Source organism: Pelmatolapia mariae, linkage group LG3_W, assembly GCF_036321145.2.
Source record: "Pelmatolapia mariae isolate MD_Pm_ZW linkage group LG3_W, Pm_UMD_F_2, whole genome shotgun sequence".
NCBI classification, from domain to species: Eukaryota; Metazoa; Chordata; class Actinopteri; order Cichliformes; family Cichlidae; genus Pelmatolapia; species Pelmatolapia mariae.
Genome location: NC_086229.1, coordinates 15909613 through 15928666, shown reverse-complemented (window position 1 = coordinate 15928666; position 19054 = coordinate 15909613). Strand labels below are relative to the sequence as shown.

General features: G+C 42.6%; 1 protein-coding gene across 1 annotated transcript; it reads left to right on the top strand.

Moving 5' to 3' along the window:
• The first annotated feature begins 16527 nt into the window (after positions 1-16527).
• LOC134616020 (nuclear factor 7, ovary-like) lies at positions 16528-18750 on the top strand. The gene is made up of 2 exons (XM_063460794.1): positions 16528-16612; positions 16714-18750. The coding sequence occupies exon 2, from the start codon at positions 16731-16733 to the stop codon at positions 18120-18122; it is 1392 nt and encodes a 463-aa protein (XP_063316864.1). The 5' UTR covers positions 16528-16612; positions 16714-16730; the 3' UTR covers positions 18123-18750.
• Positions 18751-19054: the final 304 nt, after the last annotated feature.

Here is a 19054-nt window from a genome sequence, read left to right as displayed (position 1 = left end):
TTATTGCCGGCAATGCGAACCAAACTCTTCCAACGGTTGTATAGGGATCGAATGGCCCGTAGCAATGGGCCACACACCCCATACTCCCGCAACACCTCCCACAGGACACCCCGAGAGACACGGTCGAATGCCTTCTCCAAGTCCACAAAACACATGTAGACTGGTTGGGCAAACTCCCATGCACCCTCAAGTATCCTTGAGAGGATAAAGAGCTGGTCCAGTGTTCTGCGACCAGGACGAAAACCGCATTGTTCCTCCTGTATCCGAGGTTCGACTAACGGACGAACTCTCCTTTCCAGCACCCTGGCATAGACTTTCCCAGGGAGGCTGAGGAGTGTGATCCCCCTGTAGTTGGAACACACCCTCCGGTCTCCCTTCTTAAAGATGGGGACCACCACCCCGGTAGGACAGCCCTACAACGTCCAGAGCCTTCAGCAACTCGGGGCGGACCTCATCAACACCAGGGGCTCTGCCACCAAGGAGTTGTTTAACTGTTTTTCTTTTATTTTTATAATGTCATTTTTGCAATGTTGAGCTTCATTTTGTATTGTATAAAGTTCTTCTTTAGTTTGTATGGAGCTTTGGTCCTTCCCCAGTACAACAATTGGTAGATTTAAGTAACATCAGCCTTCACCAATGGCTCTCTGACAGCAAATATGTTTTACTGTTAATAGTAAGAGTTAGATATCTGGATCAGTTGCAGGCCTGGTCTGGCCTGAATCTGTCATCCTTGTGTCTTCTGGATTCATCCTGCTGTGCAAGTGGAATCCAATAAAGACCCAGTTTGCTGTTCCATTACAGTACCCTATCATACTTTTGAGTTCGGTGTTGCTGCTATCTGGGCAGATGCACTGAGATATATATATCTATGATATAGATGAAATATTATTAGTATAAAACAATGTGAGGATCAGGCTTTGCATTTTAGACACTGTACATTTTAGACTCCTGATTTAGAAACAAACAAAAAACAAAACATAAAAAACAGTTCAAGGTTTCAAACTTAATCATGTCAGAGATCAGGGCAATAGAGTTTGATCTTTGGTACAGACAGCTGGCTGTTACTGTGTGTGAGTGTATTTGTATTTATTTATTCTGTTTTATTTGTCCTAATTTATTTCCTGACATCCTTCCTACCCCCTTGCCTGCTTCCTCTCCATTGGCTGTCCCCAGGTCTGTGTGTGTTTTCATAGTAAACATGAAGATGTCTGTACTGTGCCACGCTGGTTTGAAGAAAAGAATGAAAATAAAATGCAAACAACTGCACTTACTGTGAATTTCATCCAGTTATATGTTCCCTATTCTTAACAGTTAATCTGCAATAAATATGTTATTTATAACATGTAAAGTCTGATAATTATAAATGAGGGATATAAAGTTTCCACAGTCACTGAATCTAAGCAAATGAACAAATCAGGAATCCAACAGTGCACAGGGATAATAAAAGACAAGGAAATGACAGAGGACAGAGACAAATGACCTGGCAAGGACAAAGACTAACTTCAGACACAAAAAATAGGTAAAAAACACCTCTAATACGGTTAGCTTGATTAGCAATAATAAGCACAGGGTTATGAAGTTCCTGACCTCTTACTCCTGCTCATTGTGATTTTCCTGCCATGTTATCTGATTATTGTGAAAATATTTGTAATTCTTTTGCCGGTGGCATCAGCAGTATAAGATCAGAGTTCAAACCTGGAACTATCACCTTTCCAAGTCTCTCAGCCAACCCTGTTATCTGATTTTGATTTGGTTTCCATCTCCAGGACATAGTTTCTCATATGCACACTTCCTTCTGCCCAAAGCATACTGTTCCTCCAAATTTCTTTTTGAGGATCTCTCACAGACGTCTCACTCCTCTATTATCAATCGGTCTCTATCATCCGAGTGCACGCTGTATTACTTTACAACAGCCATCGCTAACTTTAAAATATTTCTTGATGGGGACACTGTGCAGAAGGACGTTGGATGGGAGGATGTATGTATATAAAGCACATCTGTGTGCTGGTGTGATGTTCTGAAGTGGACTGCTTGTATCTCTGTGCTATATTTTCAGAGCTCATTTTCAGAGGTCAACATGAATCAAGTCTTCATGTGCTTTCAAGCCTCGTCTCTTTTTTGATTGTTACTTTGGATGTTTTGCCACTGGGGTCATCCTTGTGCTCCTAATCCACTACTGCCTGCTGGAGATAAGTCACTTGACTCTCTGCATTGTACTGGATGGAGACTGGGAAGAGAGATCCTTGCACTCAGAACATTCTCCGTACATGCAGTTTGTTTTCTGTGTGATGGCTTTCACAAGATCATCCAGATCGACAGTCATCACTTTCAAGTGGTGAAGCTTCTGCACAACAACCCAGATTCTCATGCATTTTGCACATATATGTGTCCCAATAAGTCTCGAGGGGTAACAAGGTGCAGTTCAGTTTCTTTTCTTTCCTTGATATTATGCTGTGTCTTTCTCCACCTTTGCATTGACTTCATATCAGTATTTATTTATATCACGAAACTGAACATAAATCTCAACAACTCGAGTAATTTCAACTGTACAACTTAAAAATTCAGGTAAATGGAGTAAAATCAACAAATATTCACATTAATAAATGATTTAATCCATTGACTCTACTCACTCCTGTAACTGGTACTCAGTCTACTCTTTATATGAGTAACAGGACTGAAAGTAATAGCAGTGAGTTTTTAGCATACAGTTTGCAATATAGCCACATGGCATCCTTGCTAGTATGAGGACAGTGAGCACAATCTAATGATTTTCCCCAACATTGTATTTTTAAAATAATCAAATAACAACTAAGATATAATTAAGGTAATGGGGCTGTATGTTGATATTCAGCCATAGTTAAAATATCAAATAAATGAGAAAACGTACTTTTGGTCTTTGCATGGCTTTTAAAAGCTTCACCTTATGCAACTTCCTGTTGTGCATGTGACTTCTGCAATGTTCCACATTTTTTACACGGGATAATATGTTAGGGTAACAGGACTGGGTGAAAACCCAGGGACATGACTAAAGTGTATATTTAACAAAATTATTATAGGTTTCTGTGGAAATATTCAAGATTCAAGACTTAAAGATTTATGCAATGCATAGAGCGGAAATGCAGTCACCACAAAATGCACAAAACCCAACATTTCTTTAGGATTGTATTCAATATGTTTCATTTTAAGATGTAATGAGGACAGGTGACAAATACTGTTTTTTTCAGTATTCAAGGCAGTTCTTATATTATTCCTTCACAACATATATCTTAAATATATATTAACACATAGTGAGTGAGAAAGGTGACTGGAAAGGAAAAACTCAATGCATCATGGGAATCTCACTGAGGTCTAGCAGGACAAGCACAGAGATGAGTCCACTGTCAGAGGCCATAAGAAGATCCTTTGTAACCTTCACTAAAGCTGTTTCTGTGCTGTGATGAGCTCTGAAACCTGACTGAAACTCTTCAAATAAGCCATTCCTCTGCAGATGATCTGTTAGCTGTTTGACAACTACTCTTTCAAGGATGGTTGATACGAAAGGAAGGTTGGAGATTGGCCTATAATTAGCTAAGACAGCTGGGTCTACAGATGCTTTTTAAGTAAAGGTTTAACTACAGCCACCTTGAAGGCCTGTGGTACATAGCTGATTATTAGAGATAGGTTGATCATATTTAAGATTGAAGAATTAATTAATGGCAGGACTTCTTTGAGCAGTTTTGTAGGAATGGGATCTAAAAGACACGTTGATGGTTTGGAGGAAGTAATTTTTGAAGTTAACTCAGAAAGATCAATTGGAGAAAAAGAGTCTAACTTAACATCAATGGTACTAAGAGTAGCTGTAGATAATATTACTTCTGTGGGATGATTATTGGTAATTTTTTCTCTAATGATAAAAATTTTATTTGTGAAGAAGTTCATGAAGTCATTACTAGTTAACCTCCAAAAGTTGAATCTGTTCATCTGGACGTAGCGTTTTGTGGGAGAAACGTTTCGTCACTCATCCAAGTGACTTCTTCAGTCTCAGCTGACTGCAGGTTTCCCCAAACCTTATAAACAGTACATTTGCATAATGACTGAAACCAGCCCACTGAAGGAACAATGGGCTGTGAGGTCAGTTCCTTAATCATAATTATGCAAATTCCCATGACCATTGATCAACAATCACTGACCAAAACCCACTGATCAAAGAACACTGATCAACGGCCATGATTACCATTCACAGAGTGTTGGGGAATGGCTGCAATCACAGCATTGTAAGATGGCGAAAGATGTACCCTTAGGCCCCCTCCTCGATTCAGAGATGGTCTTTCCCTTTTCACGTAAATGGCCTCCTTGACTCCGCGCTCAAACCAGCGTTCCTCCCTGTCCAGGATGTGTACATCCTCATCATTGAAAGAGTGTCCACTGGCCTGTAGGTGTAAATAGACTGCAGAGTCCTGGCCTGACGAGGTTGCTCTTTTGTGTTGTGCCATCCGCTTCGCTAGAGGTTGTTTGGTTTCCCCGATGTATAAATCCTGGCAATCCTCCTGGCACTTAACAGCGTACACTATGTTACTCTGTTTGTGTCGGGGGACCCGATCCTTGGGGTGGACCAGTTTTTGGCGCAGCGTGTTTTGGGGTTTAAAAGCCACAGAGACCCGGTGTTTAGAAAAAATGTGTCTCAACTGTTCCGATACTCCTGACACATATGGGATCACTACAGGTTTTCGCTTGGGCAGCGGTTGTCCTTCTCTCCTGGATCGGCTGGAGCTTTCTTTAGGAGCCTTTCCAGCTTTGACAAAAGTCCAGCTGGGATAACCACATTTACTCAGGGCCTTCTTGATGTGCTGTTCTTCTGCCTCCCTGGCCGCTGTGTCAGTGGGGATGGTGTTCGCTCTGTGTTGTAGCGTCCTGATGACACCCAGTTTGTGCTCCAGTGGATGATGAGAGTCAAACCTTAGATACTGATCCGTGTGTGTAGGTTTACGGTACACGTCGGCCTTTAGATGTCCCCCATTACTGATGGAAATCTCACAGTCTAAGAAGGCTAACCTGCCACTTTTCATATCTTCCCTGGTGAATTTGATGTGTCGGTCCACCGAGTTAATGTGATCCGTGAAATGTAGTACGTCCTGAGATTTGATTTTCACCCAGGTGTCATCCACATATCTGAACCAATGGCTTGGTGGTGTTCCAGGGTAGGATAGCAAAGCCCTCTTTTCCACTTCTTCCATGTACAAATTGGCCACGATGGGTGAAACTGGGGAGCCCATGGCACACCCATGTTTCTGCCTGGTGTCCAGAACACCCTGGATTTTGTTGAGAAGGTGAGAGATGTCATTATGGAGGCAGATGAAACCATGGTCTCGTACGACGTTACATCTCTCTTCACTTGCATCCCAGTCACGGAAGCATTGGAGGTAGTCCGTAAGAGATTACAGGATGACACCAACCTCAGTAACAGGACCACTCTCAGCATCGACCAAGTGTGTTTGCTTTTGGAACTGTGTCTTCATTCCACCTACTTCACATACAAGGGTCAGTTCTACAGGCAGAAACATGGGTGTGCCATGGGCTCCCCAGTTTCACCCATCGTGGCCAATTTGTACATGGAAGAAGTGGAAAAGAGGGCTTTGCTATCCTACCCTGGAACACCACCAAGCCATTGGTTCAGATATGTGGATGACACCTGGGTGAAAATCAAATCTCAGGACGTACTACATTTCACGGATCACATTAACTCGGTGGACCGACACATCAAATTCACCAGGGAAGATATGAAAAGTGGCAGGTTAGCCTTCTTAGACTGTGAGATTTCCATCAGTAATGGGGGACATCTAAAGGCCGACGTGTACCGTAAACCTACACACACGGATCAGTATCTAAGGTTTGACTCTCATCATCCACTGGAGCACAAACTGGGTGTCATCAGGACGCTACAACACAGAGCGAACACCATCCCCACTGACACAGCGGCCAGGGAGGCAGAAGAACAGCACATCAAGAAGGCCCTGAGTAAATGTGGTTATCCCAGCTGGACTTTTGTCAAAGCTGGAAAGGCTCCTAAAGAAAGCTCCAGCCGATCCAGGAGAGAAGGACAACCGCTGCCCAAGCGAAAACCTGTAGTGATCCCATATGTGTCAGGAGTATCGGAACAGTTGAGACACATTTTTTCTAAACACCGGGTCTCTGTGGCTTTTAAACCCCAAAACACGCTGCGCCAAAAACTGGTCCACCCCAAGGATCGGGTCCCCCGACACAAACAGAGTAACATAGTGTACGCTGTTAAGTGCCAGGAGGATTGCCAGGATTTATACATCGGGGAAACCAAACAACCTCTAGCGAAGCGGATGGCACAACACAAAAGAGCAACCTCGTCAGGCCAGGACTCTGCAGTCTATTTACACCTACAGGCCAGTGGACACTCTTTCAATGATGAGGATGTACACATCCTGGACAGGGAGGAACGCTGGTTTGAGCGCGGAGTCAAGGAGGCCATTTACGTGAAAAGGGAAAGACCATCTCTGAATCGAGGAGGGGGCCTAAGGGTACATCTTTCGCCATCTTACAATGCTGTGATTGCAGCCATTCCCCAACACTCTGTGAATGGTAATCATGGCCGTTGATCAGTGTTCTTTGATCAGTGGGTTTTGGTCAGTGATTGTTGATCAATGGTCATGGGAATTTGCATAATTATGATTAAGGAACTGACCTCACAGCCCATTGTTCCTTCAGTGGGCTGGTTTCAGTCATTATGCAAATGTACTGTTTATAAGGTTTGGGGAAACCTGCAGTCAGCTGAGACTGAAGAAGTCACTTGGATGAGTGACGAAACGTTTCTCCCACAAAACGCTACGTCCAGATGAACAGATTCAACTTTTGGAGATTTACTTTCCTGGATGATTGAGAATGCATCAAGACATTACTAGTTAACGTTAAAGGGATTGTTGGCTCAGTAGAGCTCTGACTGTTTGTCAGCCTGGCTACAGTGCTGAAGAGAAACCTGGGGTTGTTCTTATTTTCTTCAATCAGTGACGAATAGTAAGATGTTCTGGCTTTGCGGAGGGCTTTCTTATAAAGCAGCAAACTATTTCTCCAGGCTAAATGATGATCCTCTAAATTTGTGACACGCCATTTCCTCTCCAGCTTACGAGTTATCTGCTTTAGGCTACGTGTTTGAGAATTATACCACGGAGTCAGGTACTTCGGATTTGAGGCCTTAGTTTTCACAGGAGCTACAGTATCCAGAGTCGTACGTAGTGAGGAGGTAAAATTATTAACAAGATAATTGACCTCTGTTGGAGTAGCGTTCAGATAGCTGCCCTGCTCTATGTTGGTACAGGGCATTGAAGATGATAACAGTGGGTGGATTATACTCTTAAACTTAGTTACAGCACTTTCAGAAAGACATCTACTGTGATAAAGTCTACTCTCCACTGCTGTGTAATCAATTATTGTAAATGTAAATGTTATCAGGAAATGATCAGACAGCAGAGGGTTTTCAGGAAACACTGTTAAATGTTCAGTTTCTATGCCATATGTTAAAACAAGATCTAGAGTGTGATTAAAGTGGTGGGTGGGTTCTTTTACATTTTGAGAGAAGCCAATTCAGTCTAATAACAGATTAAATGCCATGTTGAGGCTGTCATTTTTAGCATCTACATGGATGTTAAAATCACCCACAATAATTATTTTATCTGAGCTGAGCACTAAATCAGATAAAAAGTCTGAGAAATCAGAGAGAAACTCTGTGTAAGGCCCAAGTGGACGATAGATGATAACAAGTAAGACTGGTTTCTGAGTTTTACAGCTGGGGTGGACGAGGCTAAGCATCAGGCTTTCAAATGAATTAAAAGTCTGTCCTGGTCTTTCATTGATTAATAGGCTGGTGTGAAAAATTGCTGCCACACCGCCACCTCGGATGGCATTATTCAGTCTTTTAATAACATTTCTTATCATTTCTATGCCATTGACATTCAGCCTCATCAGCTCAATAGGCTATCCACCCTAGTCCACTGCTTAAATCAGGGGACTGATTCACTCTGTAGCAGATACTTTGTCTTAAACACCAACAAGACTGAGACCGTGATCATAGCTCCTCATGAACTACAAATATAAAATTGGTTCTTGCTTCTTTTTGTTCAACTTTAAGTCCAACATTCAAAATCTTGGTGGAATATTTGATTCTTCTCTGGGCTTCAACTCACATATAAAATCTGTCTCGTTCCTGTTTCTTTCATTTAAGGAACATTTCTAACTGTGACATATGGTCTCCTCGGCTGAACTGGAAAAAACTGTTCATACATTTGTGTCATCGCGTTTAGATTATTGTAATGTCCTGTTTACCAGCCTGGACACATCATGTCGTTCTCACCTCCAAGTTATACAAAATGCTGCAGCCAGACGACTAACATGTTCTAACAAGCGAGCTCACATTACTGCTATTTAATCTTCTTTATATTGGCTCCCAATAAATTTCAGGATTTGTTTCAAAATTCTTGTTTTAACACACAGAACACTAAATGATCACATCCTAGATTATTTATCTCAACTTCTTACAAAATATATGCTGCTCGTTGCCTCCGTTCACGGACTCATGATGTGTTAGTTGTTCCCTGTACACGACTAAAGACTAAGTGTGACAGAGCCTTTCAGTCTGTGGCACCAAGGCTGTGGAACAGTCTGCCTCCACAACTACGTTTAGTCCACTCTGTGGATTCTTTAAAAAAGCTGTTCAAATGTTTCTGTTTTACAGGCTTTCTAATGAGAAACATTTTATTGAATTATTATTTATTTATTTTAAAACTACCTGTTTATTTTACTGTCTTATTGAATCTTTATTTCCACTTAATGTTCATGTTTATTTGAGCCTTTTGTGTGAAGCGCTTTGTGACCGCTGTGAAAAGAGCTTAATAAATAAACTTCAATTACTTATCTCTGAAAATCAATCAATCAATAATCAAACAGAGAGTTTGTGCGTTTGAGTTTGTGTGTTTCAAAGATGGAGGCCACGCTGCTCTCAGAGGACTGTGTGTGGTTGTGGTAAACGTGTGAGCTGCTGCTGCTTCTTCCTCACATGTTTGATATGTTTCATATTTCCAGCTGATGCTGATCACACTAATCTTAACATCACAGACCATCCTTTGGTTCTTCTTCTGTTCCTCTGAAACTTCCTGTGTGGTGCCTTTCACATTAAAAGCCCTCCCTGACTGTAAAGACTGGACTGTGCTGCAGCTGGTGGAAACAGTGTGTAGGTGTGTTGTGTTTGATGGAGGACTGAAGTGTGTGTCCAGCTGAGCTCTCTGTGTGCTCATATATACAGATGCTGATAAACACATGTTTGTATTTGGACCCTGTTACTGATCAGGTCCTGCTGTGTGTTTCCTGTCCACAGGTCTACAAAGAGTCGCACTTCCTGCTGTGGTTCAGATGTTCAGCGTGTTGCTTTGTTTCTCACATGTTGGCTCCACGGTCTCTGCTGCTGTGGGCTGATGTCATGCAGCAATACAGCTGCTGAACATCTGGCCTTGTTTTGCTCCATCAGCAGATATTTGACTTTTAGATCACATGATAGCTGTGTCCCAAAACGTCGGCTGCATCCTCCGGAGGCCGCATTTGAAGGCCGATTACGTCACAGCCAGGCGACGAAGGCTGTCCCAATTCGTCGACTCCTTCAAATGCGGCCGAGAAATGCGTCCTTCATTTCCCCGAATTTGAACGATGTGTTGGGTGTGTCCTTCGTGGCCCACCATATCCCAGAATTCATAGCGCGGTCCAGCCAAATTTCAGCTGCCAACAATGGCGGCCGCTACTAAGTTTTAAAATTAGTCTTATTACTCTAGCTGTGTCCCAAAACGTCGGCTGCATCCTTCGGAGGACCCGGCCTTCGCGGTATACATGGGCCGGGTCCTTCGAAGACCGAGAAGGCCGGAAGTGCGAGTCTTGTGAAATGGGACGGTCTAGCCTTCACATTTGCGTCACCAGCTGTTCCCGCCCTTACCACTTTCTCCCCCTCTGTGAAATAATGGATATCGTTGAAACTCTCTGTATTTTTGTCTTATTTTTGTTAATCGAAGAGTTACAACAAATCAGCCGTCGCAGACGACTGATTTATCTCCGACTACGAGATAACCGAGTTCAGGTACAGTGAAAATACATGTCTTCAGTTTTTTCCCCCCATCGTTTATGTGTGTATTTGAAATCTGTTTGCTAGGTAAATAAAGAAAACTTCGATGTAGAAGTGATTTTATTCGCTCTTTTATCTTTTCTCAGTTAACCAGTGAATTTTACTTAAGTATGACAATCAAAATAAAGTTTTGACACGTTTTTTTTTTTTTTAAAGAACAAGAGCAACATTCATAACAATGACAAAAATAAAACATTTTTCTTATTTTCCTTCACCAGGCGAGACCACAGTACTGCAGGATTAACCTGAGTGTCCCAGTCCTGGACAGGTTTTTTAATAATGAGGACACTAGGCCTGATTTTCGTCTGAGCAGGGAGTCTCTGAAAGAGCTGCTGAACCTCCTTAACCAGGATCGGCCACGTGGTTGGGGTGCCACTATTGAGGTTCTTGTGTTTCTTTTCTGACTGGCAAGTGGAGCATCCTACAGAGTTGTTCCCAGAGTGTTTGCTATTCCTCGCTCCACTGTTCACCGCATCGTCCACAAGGTCACAGAGGAGGTGGTGGCTATTCGCCATCAGGTTATCCATCTCCCTCGGACTCCTGAAGACCTAGATGTCCTGTCTAATGGGTTTGCAGGGCTGGCAAGACACAGAGCCTTTTTTAAGGCTGCTGGTGCAATTGACGGCTGCCATGTCCGCATCAAGCCTCCCAGCGGCCCTGATGGTCAGTGCTACAGAAACAGGAAATTGTTCCCATCCATACTCCTGCAGGCAGTTTGTGACCATCAGGGCCGCTTCATCGATACATATGTGGGCTGGCCTGGGTCAGTGCATGACTCAAGGGTGCTATGCAACAGCCCACTGTACCGGCAGGCCATTTACCCTCCTCCAGGGCATTTCATCTTAGCAGATGGAGGGTACCCATGTCTCCAGCATCCACTTCCCGTCATCACTCCGTACAAGAGCCAGTTCAAGGTGTGGGAGCCCAGCGCTTCAACTCTCATCATTCCAGGGCACGCTCTATTATAGAGGAATGATGAAGACGAGGTTCCGGGCCATCTTCCTTCAAGCGCTGGAGGTGCACCACACCTTTGTACCACATGTAAGTCATTACAATATAGTGCCATTCTTTTTCAAATAATTATAATGATATAATGGGAACTTTAGTGTATGTACATTTATAAACACCTTATGTTTTTTTAAAAAACAAAACAAAAACATCTGTTTCAGGTCATAACAGCATGTGCTGTCCTACACAACATCTGCCTCTGTGCTGGTGACGCTATGGACCCGGAGGATGCACCTGAGGATGATGTGCAAGATGAGGGGGAGATGGGTTTGGAGGCAGTCAGTGGTGCTCACTGGCGGGACCAGCTATCTGCTGAGGTGTCTGCCCTGGAGGAGCTACCCCAAGACCATGAATATTTTTAAACAGGCAAGTATTCTGTTAGTAGAGCATTTTTTAGATATTATTTGTTAGATCTTTATTAACAGGATTGTTTGCATCTTTCTGAATACATCTTAGTGACATGGCAGCCGTCAGTTACATCAGCCCTGTAAACCCAAGTGACACATGATGCGGTGGACAGTGGAAATGAGCATCCCTAGACCCTATGGAGATCACCCTGTATGATGCTCCACTTACTAGCTGGTAATACAAACCAAGGTCTTGCTTGTGGCTCCTCCATCTCTCTGGTCCTGGTCCAGCACATTCAGCAGCACTGCCCGAGACTTCCTGCTCAGCCAAAGATCAGACCTGGTTAAAAGTACCTGTGCTTACTGGGACACTCAGGTTAATCCTGACTGTAATAATAATTCTTAAGAATTCATGTTTTTTGTTGTTTTTTCTATTGTTACTTTTTTCAGACATTTTAATTAATTGTGTTGATAAAATTTATGTTGTACATAGTTTCTTTTAAAAAAAAAGGAAAAACAATGCAAATAAAGGTGAAGCATTTACATTTTTATTTACAGAAATTTAATCCTTTTTTTTCTCAACAAGTTTCTCGAGCAAACCAAACAGCCTGTCCATTCTATCTTTTGCCTCCTGTGCTCTTCTTTCCTCCATTTCCCTCTGCAATCTCATGTCCTCTCTAATTAAATCCAAAAACTCATCCCTGTCCTTCTTTCTTTTTGCCCCTCTTTGCTCCACCTGGCCCTCATCTTCCTGCTCTTCCTCATCCAACACTTGGTTGCCCACTGCTGAACTGGGCCCTGGAGTGTCCTCGTGGATGGAAACAATTAGCACTGGAGGCTTGGTAGAAGGCCTCTGTCCTAACACCTCATCCATGAGGGCAAACCAGGGCCATGTAGCAGCAGTGGGCTTCCCGCTCACTCCCTCGCCTGACCCTGGATACTTGAAGTCCTAAAGGCAGAGGAAATAAAAAGTGGCAGTTGACAAAAAAAAGCAACAGTACAGGTTTACATGAATAAGTTTCTAGCTTGCTAAAAAAAAAAATATTTGAATACAGCTGTACATACTTTATATTTCTTTTTTAGATAGTCCCTTTTTTTTTTCGCCTGCAAAGGGGTGATTTTACCCTGCAGGCCCATCATTTCAAGAATGGCCCTAACAGACAGAAAACAATAGAGCATATCAATCTTCTTAATTCCTGAACAGTATCCATAGCAAAATGTACACACTTCGGACTAAAAGACAGATTAAGCTCTCTCCCTTATGCCTAACAGATTAAAAGCGGCATATTGTTGCTGTACCTCCAACCCACAGTGGCTGAGTTTTTGGCACCGGTAAACAGTTGCTCATTGTCGCGCCGGAGTTTAATGAAAGTGGTCGTCTGCTCTTTGCTTCCTAAAACATAGGGCTGGGTATCGTCACTGATTTCTAGAATCGATTCAATTCCGATTCACAAGGTCCCGAATCGATTCGATCCACGATTCGATTTAATTCGATTCGATTCGATTTGAATCTGGGAACTTTTGACAGTCAGAAATATTATAATTCAGATCAGTACATATACATATTGTTGTATCAATAAAAAGGAAGCTGACACACGCAAGACTTTATGAAAGGTCTGAGCGTCACAGCAAAGTGTCGAAGTAGCTGAAGATAAAACACAGAAAAACATGAAGGTGATATTCCTGGCTTGGGATTTTATAAAAAATATTCTGCAGTACATCAAAAACGAAAGAAACTCATTAATCAACATATGGACATTACCTCTGACATTACAGCGGTTGAATTAGAGACACGGCTGAGCGTTTTGCATTTTGCATAATTTTAAAAAGTTTAAATTTGTTCAGTATTGAACGGCAGAAATGAGGTTTTCTTTTTGGAAGAATGTAAAAGGAAGAAAAAAACAGCGGCCGACAGCGCTGTAAACAACGTAACAAGCAAGCGAATAATGCAGAAAACGCTTTTTAGATGGGAAACTGAGAGAGAGAGAGAGAGAGAGAGAGAGAGAGAGGTGGAGGCAAAAAAGTAAAAATCAGAGTGACGATGTTTATGTGAAGCGTAGTTTGGATCTTCTTTTGCTGCTGGTTCGATCAATATTGTTTAGAGAGAGATAAAACTAACAGCTTTAGAATCAGCGCAAAAACGGCGTGAACACAAAGCGCGGAGCCGCCGACAGATCAGACTCAGCCAGCTGTCGGCTTTCAGCCCGACCGTGTCCGTGCCGTCAGGTGAGAAAGGCGACATCTCACTGATTCTGATCCACGCTGTGTTTACCTCTTTGTGCAGAATCCGTGTTCCTGCTCTCATTTACTGTCTTAGCTGTTTGGTGGTTGTTGAAATTTTGTGAGATTTCACTAGAGATTCTGGCATTTCGGGTAAAATAAATTTATATAAAAAAATCGATTCTGGATTTTAATGAATCGATTTTACGTTTTCCAAGCCAGAATCGATTTTAATCGATAAATCGATTATAAAAACCCACCCCTACAAAACATGACAGGACATTGGAGTACAATCAACCATCTCACACTTCTGTTTAATGGGTTTTCTGTTTGACGTTTATTCAGCTATGTGAAAACTACTGTAACTTTAATCTCAGCCAAACTGATTTACAGAGGAACAAATAAAACTGTGAAAAAACAAACAAACATTAAGACTTATAAGTTATCTAAGTGACTTATATATATCATGTTTAACCCCAGTAGCGAAAGATAGCGCGGGGTCGGAAAACTTACAGCTGGCGGGACTGTACAATCGTAAGTTTAACGACTGTAAAAAAATTACTTCCATTGAACTGCCTTGTTAACTACTTTAAGAAACATCTTAACATTTGTATCGCTACTTCAAACACAACTTACATTTAAAAATGTAGTTGTCCTCGACCGCCGTTTCTACCGGCTCCGTAACTGCCGCCATTGCTGAAAACTGGCGTTTGGCTGGGCCGTGCTATGAATTCTGGGAACCCACCCGATGGATTAATAATTGTATATAATATATATAATTTATATTATATTTTATATATATAAATATAATATATATAATTATATATATTATATTTATATATATAATTATATATAATTTAAAAAATATATATATAATATATATAATATCTAATAATCTAATAACTTTGATCTCAGCCAACCCGATTTACTCACGAACAAATAAAACACCGAAATAAGGCAAACAATTACATTTTTAAGTTATCCGAGTGACTTATATATCATGTTTAACCTGAGTAGCGAAAGAGCGGGGGTCTGAAAATGATGAAGCCGGGAGTCCGCTGCTCTCGCCGGCTGTGTGACCATTAAACCCACCGGCTTGCTATTGAGCGGGTGGGTAACAGACGTCTCCGAAAACGTCGGCACACTTTTGCAAATATGCAATGTCTTGATAAACCGAGCAGATATTTACAGTTTACACACCCACATTCTTGCCTGAAAATATGTTAAAAGTTTATTTTATGAACCAAGAAAGATTAATACGAGTAATTTTAAAACTTAGTAGGGGCCGCCATTGTTGGCAGCTGAAATTTGGCTGGGCCGCGCTATGAATTCTGGGATATGGTGGGCCACGAAGGATACACCGGACCCATCCTTCAAATTCGGGGAAACGAAGGACGCATTTGTAGGCCGCATTTCAAGAAGTCGACGAATTGGGACAGCCTTCGTCGCCGGGCTGTGACATAATCGGCCTTCAAATGCGGCCTCCGGAGGATGCAGCCGACGTTTTGGGACACAGCTTCTTTCTGGGTCACAAAATAAACTTTCAACATATTTTCAGGCGAGAAAGTGGCGGTGTAAATGTCAAATATCTGCTTGGTTTATCAAGACATCGCATATTTGCAAAAGTGCACCGACGTTTTCGGAGACGTCTGTTACCCACCCGCTCGATAGCAAGCTGGGGGGTTCAATGGTCGCTCTAGCCGGCGAGAGCAGCGGACTCCCGGCTTCATCGTTTTCAGACCCCCGCTCTTTCGCTACTCAGGTTAAACATGATATATAAGTGACTCGGATAACTTAAAAATGTAATTGTTTGCCTTTTTCGGTGTTTTATTTGTTCCGGAGTAAATCGGTTTGGCTGATATCAAAGTTATTAGATTAAATAAAACTTTATTAATCCATCGGGTGGGTTCCTCCGGGATTTTCACACAGCTGAATAAACGTTAAACAGAAAACTGATTAAACAGAAGTGTGAGACAGTCGAGAATTTTCGCCAGTGTCCTGTTATATTTTAGATAGCAAGGAGCAGACGGCCGAGTTTATTAAACTCCACCGACACAGCGGTGACGCAAATCTGAAGGCTAGACCGTCCCATTTCACAGCCTCGCACTTCCGGCCTTCTCGGTCTTCGAAGGACCCGGCCCACGTATACCGCGAAGGCCGGGTCCTCCGAAGGATGCAGCCGACGTTTTGGGACACAGCTACAATTTGCATGCAACCTTCAAACACGTGTGGAGAATTCATTATTTCTTTGAGAGATTTTTTAGTAAATAACAGAAAAAAGAAAGCAAGAGAAAAGCAAAACTTTAATTCTATAAAAGGGTAAAAATTCCACACACATGTAACTCACCACTGTGTGAACATCACAGGGGAGAAATCGTTTCTCTGAGTCAGAGATGAGTGTCAGTGACACAAAAGTAACACTCAGTGTCATGCAGTGACTTTTACACAACCAGCTCAGATGAACCAACTCACACTAAAACATGCATTTTGCTGCACTCTTTACACTTATTTCTTTTCTTTCTGCTCTTTTATATATTTTGTAAAACCACAAAAAATATTTTATTTCAGCAGCAATTTTTCTCAAACTGCTGCATCACAGCTTTCATGCTCTGACCTGCATGTGAAATGAGATATGCTGTCATACTCACACATTTATAACAGGAAGTGGAAAGAAGCTTGATCTCTCACGTCACTCAAACGCGACAAACCAGGAAACAGGAAGTTCTTCGTCCTCAGTAAAGAGAGACGCACAGACGATCAGACGGAGTTCAGACCAAACTAGCAGCTTCCTCTGAGTGAGTCCAGCTACAGGAGAGAAAAGTGGAAACTCCAACACTGCTGCTTCAAGCTGCTGACGCTCCACACACTGAATGTGAGTTTGAGCAAAAACACGACTCAAAGGAAGTTTCAGTGAAGGTAGTCGAGGAGGGAGGGGAGCCAGGACTGACTGTACTTCCTGTCTGCTGTTTTCAGCTTCACTCACAGACTCAATGGCTTCCAGATCAGAGGAGGATCTCTGCTGTCCGGTCTGTCAGGAGGTCTTCAGAGATCCTGTTCTTCTGTCATGTAGCCACAGCTTCTGTAGAGACTGTCTGAAGAGATGGTGGAGAGAGAGAACAACACACGAGTGTCCAGTTTGTAAGAGAAGATCTTCAAGGGATGATCCACCTTTAAACCTGGCTTTAAAGAACCTGTGTGAGTCGTTGTTACAGGAGAGAGATCAGAAAGCTTCAGAGGCTCTCTGCAGTCTGCACTCTGAGAAACTCAAACTCTTCTGTCTGGACCATCAGCAGCCAGTGTGTGTCGTCTGCAGAGACTCAGAAAAACACACCAATCACAGATTCAGACCCATCGATGAAGCTGCAAAACAACACAAGAAGAAACTTCAGGAAACTCTGGAGCCCTTAAAGAAGAAGTTAAAGGTTAGCAAACGAGTTCAAGTGAAGTTTGATCAAACAGCAGAACACATTAAGGTCCAGGCCCGACACACAGAGAGGCAGATTAAGGAGCAGTTTAAGAAGCTTCACCAGTTTCTAGCAGAGGAAGAGGAGGCCAGGCTGGCTGCACTGAGGGAGGAAGAGGAGCAGAAGAGTGGGATGATGAAGGAGAAGATGGAGGCTCTGAGCAGAGAGATAGCAGCTCTTTCAGACACAGTCAGAGCCACAGAGGAGGAGCTGAGAGCTGAAAACGTCTCATTCCTGCACAACTACAAGGCTGCAGTGGAAAGAGTCCAGCGCTGCCCCCTGCTAGATGATCCACAGCTGCCCTCAGGAGCTCTGATAGACCAGGCCAAACACCTGGGCAACCTGACCTTCAACATCTGGAACAACATGAAGGACATGGTCTCCTACACTCCTCTCATTCTGGACCCAAACACTGCTCATCCAAACCTCATCCTGTCTGAAGATCTGACCAGTGTGAGAGGAGGAGGAGAGAGGCAGCAGCTTCCTGATAATCCAGAGAGGATTGATTGTTACATCTCTGTCCTGGGCTCTGAGGGCTTTAACTCAGGGACTCACAGCTGGGATGTTGATGTTGGAGACAGTACAGGGTGGGCACTGGGTGTGTTAGCAGAGTCTGTGCAGAGGAAGGGAAGCATACAGTCTGGATTATGGAGAATATGGTTCTATTTTGGTAAATACTCAGCATGTTCACCATCAGCTCCTCTCACTGCTCTCTCAGTAGAGAAGAAGCTCCAGAGGATCAGAGTGAATCTGGACTGGAACAGAGGAAAGCTGTCGTTCTCTGATCCTGATAATAACACACACATACACACCTTCACACACACTTTCACTCACAGGATGTTTCCATTTATTAACACTGGTGGTAAAGTGAAGGTGTTGCCGTTGAAGGTGTCAGTGTCAGTGGAGCAGATGAGTTGAGGATGATGATGTTTCTAATGTTGTTTCCTGTCAGTGAATTGAAGCTGTTAAACTGCAGCTGTCCTCCTGCTGCCTCGTTGTTCCAAAGCTCTTTGTTTCTCTTTTAGTTCTCACTGTTTCTTTCTGTTTCTGCTGTCCACCTTTTCACATGGAAAATCATTTCACTGTTTCTCACTGAATGACTCCCCAAACTAGATTTGAAATTCTATCAAGTTTCTAATCATTACAAGTGATTCATGTTTCTATTTGATGTGTGTAAATGGAGATGATTTAGTTTGCTGGGATATGGACTGACATGTGTTGAATGGGAGGAGCAGTTTGTTGTTGTCTTCTTGTCTGTTTATGACAACAATAAATATGTTGTTGAAACAATGATTCATGTTTAACTCCATATATGAAATGTTTCTGATCTTTGAATTCTGTTTGATTAAAGACTTTCTTCATGACACAAATGAGATTTCAGTGTATTAATAGAACTAAATAAGCTCAGAGTTGAAAGGCTGGAGTATTATGTACGTGCTTCACTGTCAGTATCTTCAGGGGGATTCAAAGGGAAACATCAAACTGCTGTAATGAGATAAACTAGTTGGGCTGAACACACTTATCTGTAGTTTGTCTCCATCCAGGATCATCAGAATATAATGAACATGTGTGAAGAGCCAAAAAATGCTGCTCCCCTCTCAGCATGATGAGCTCCAGCCTTTGTTAACAGGACAACAGGAAACATGAGACAACTTTCAGAGACAGTAACCAACTATGGCCACAAGATGGCAGCAGCTGATCTGAGATCCTTTATTGGACAGAACGACTCTGTGACGTCATCAGAGAGACGGCCTTCACTTTGATAGATCTGACGTCATGTCTGCACTGCGATGATGAAAGCTGATAAACACATTGTTATTGATCCATGAAATCACCTCTGTCCTCTCAAG

Excerpts from the sequence above, each read along its gene's own strand:
- LOC134616020 (XM_063460794.1), top strand. The coding sequence starts at position 16,731 with ATGGCTTCCAGATCAGAGGAGGATCTCTGCTGTCCGGTCTGTCAGGAG.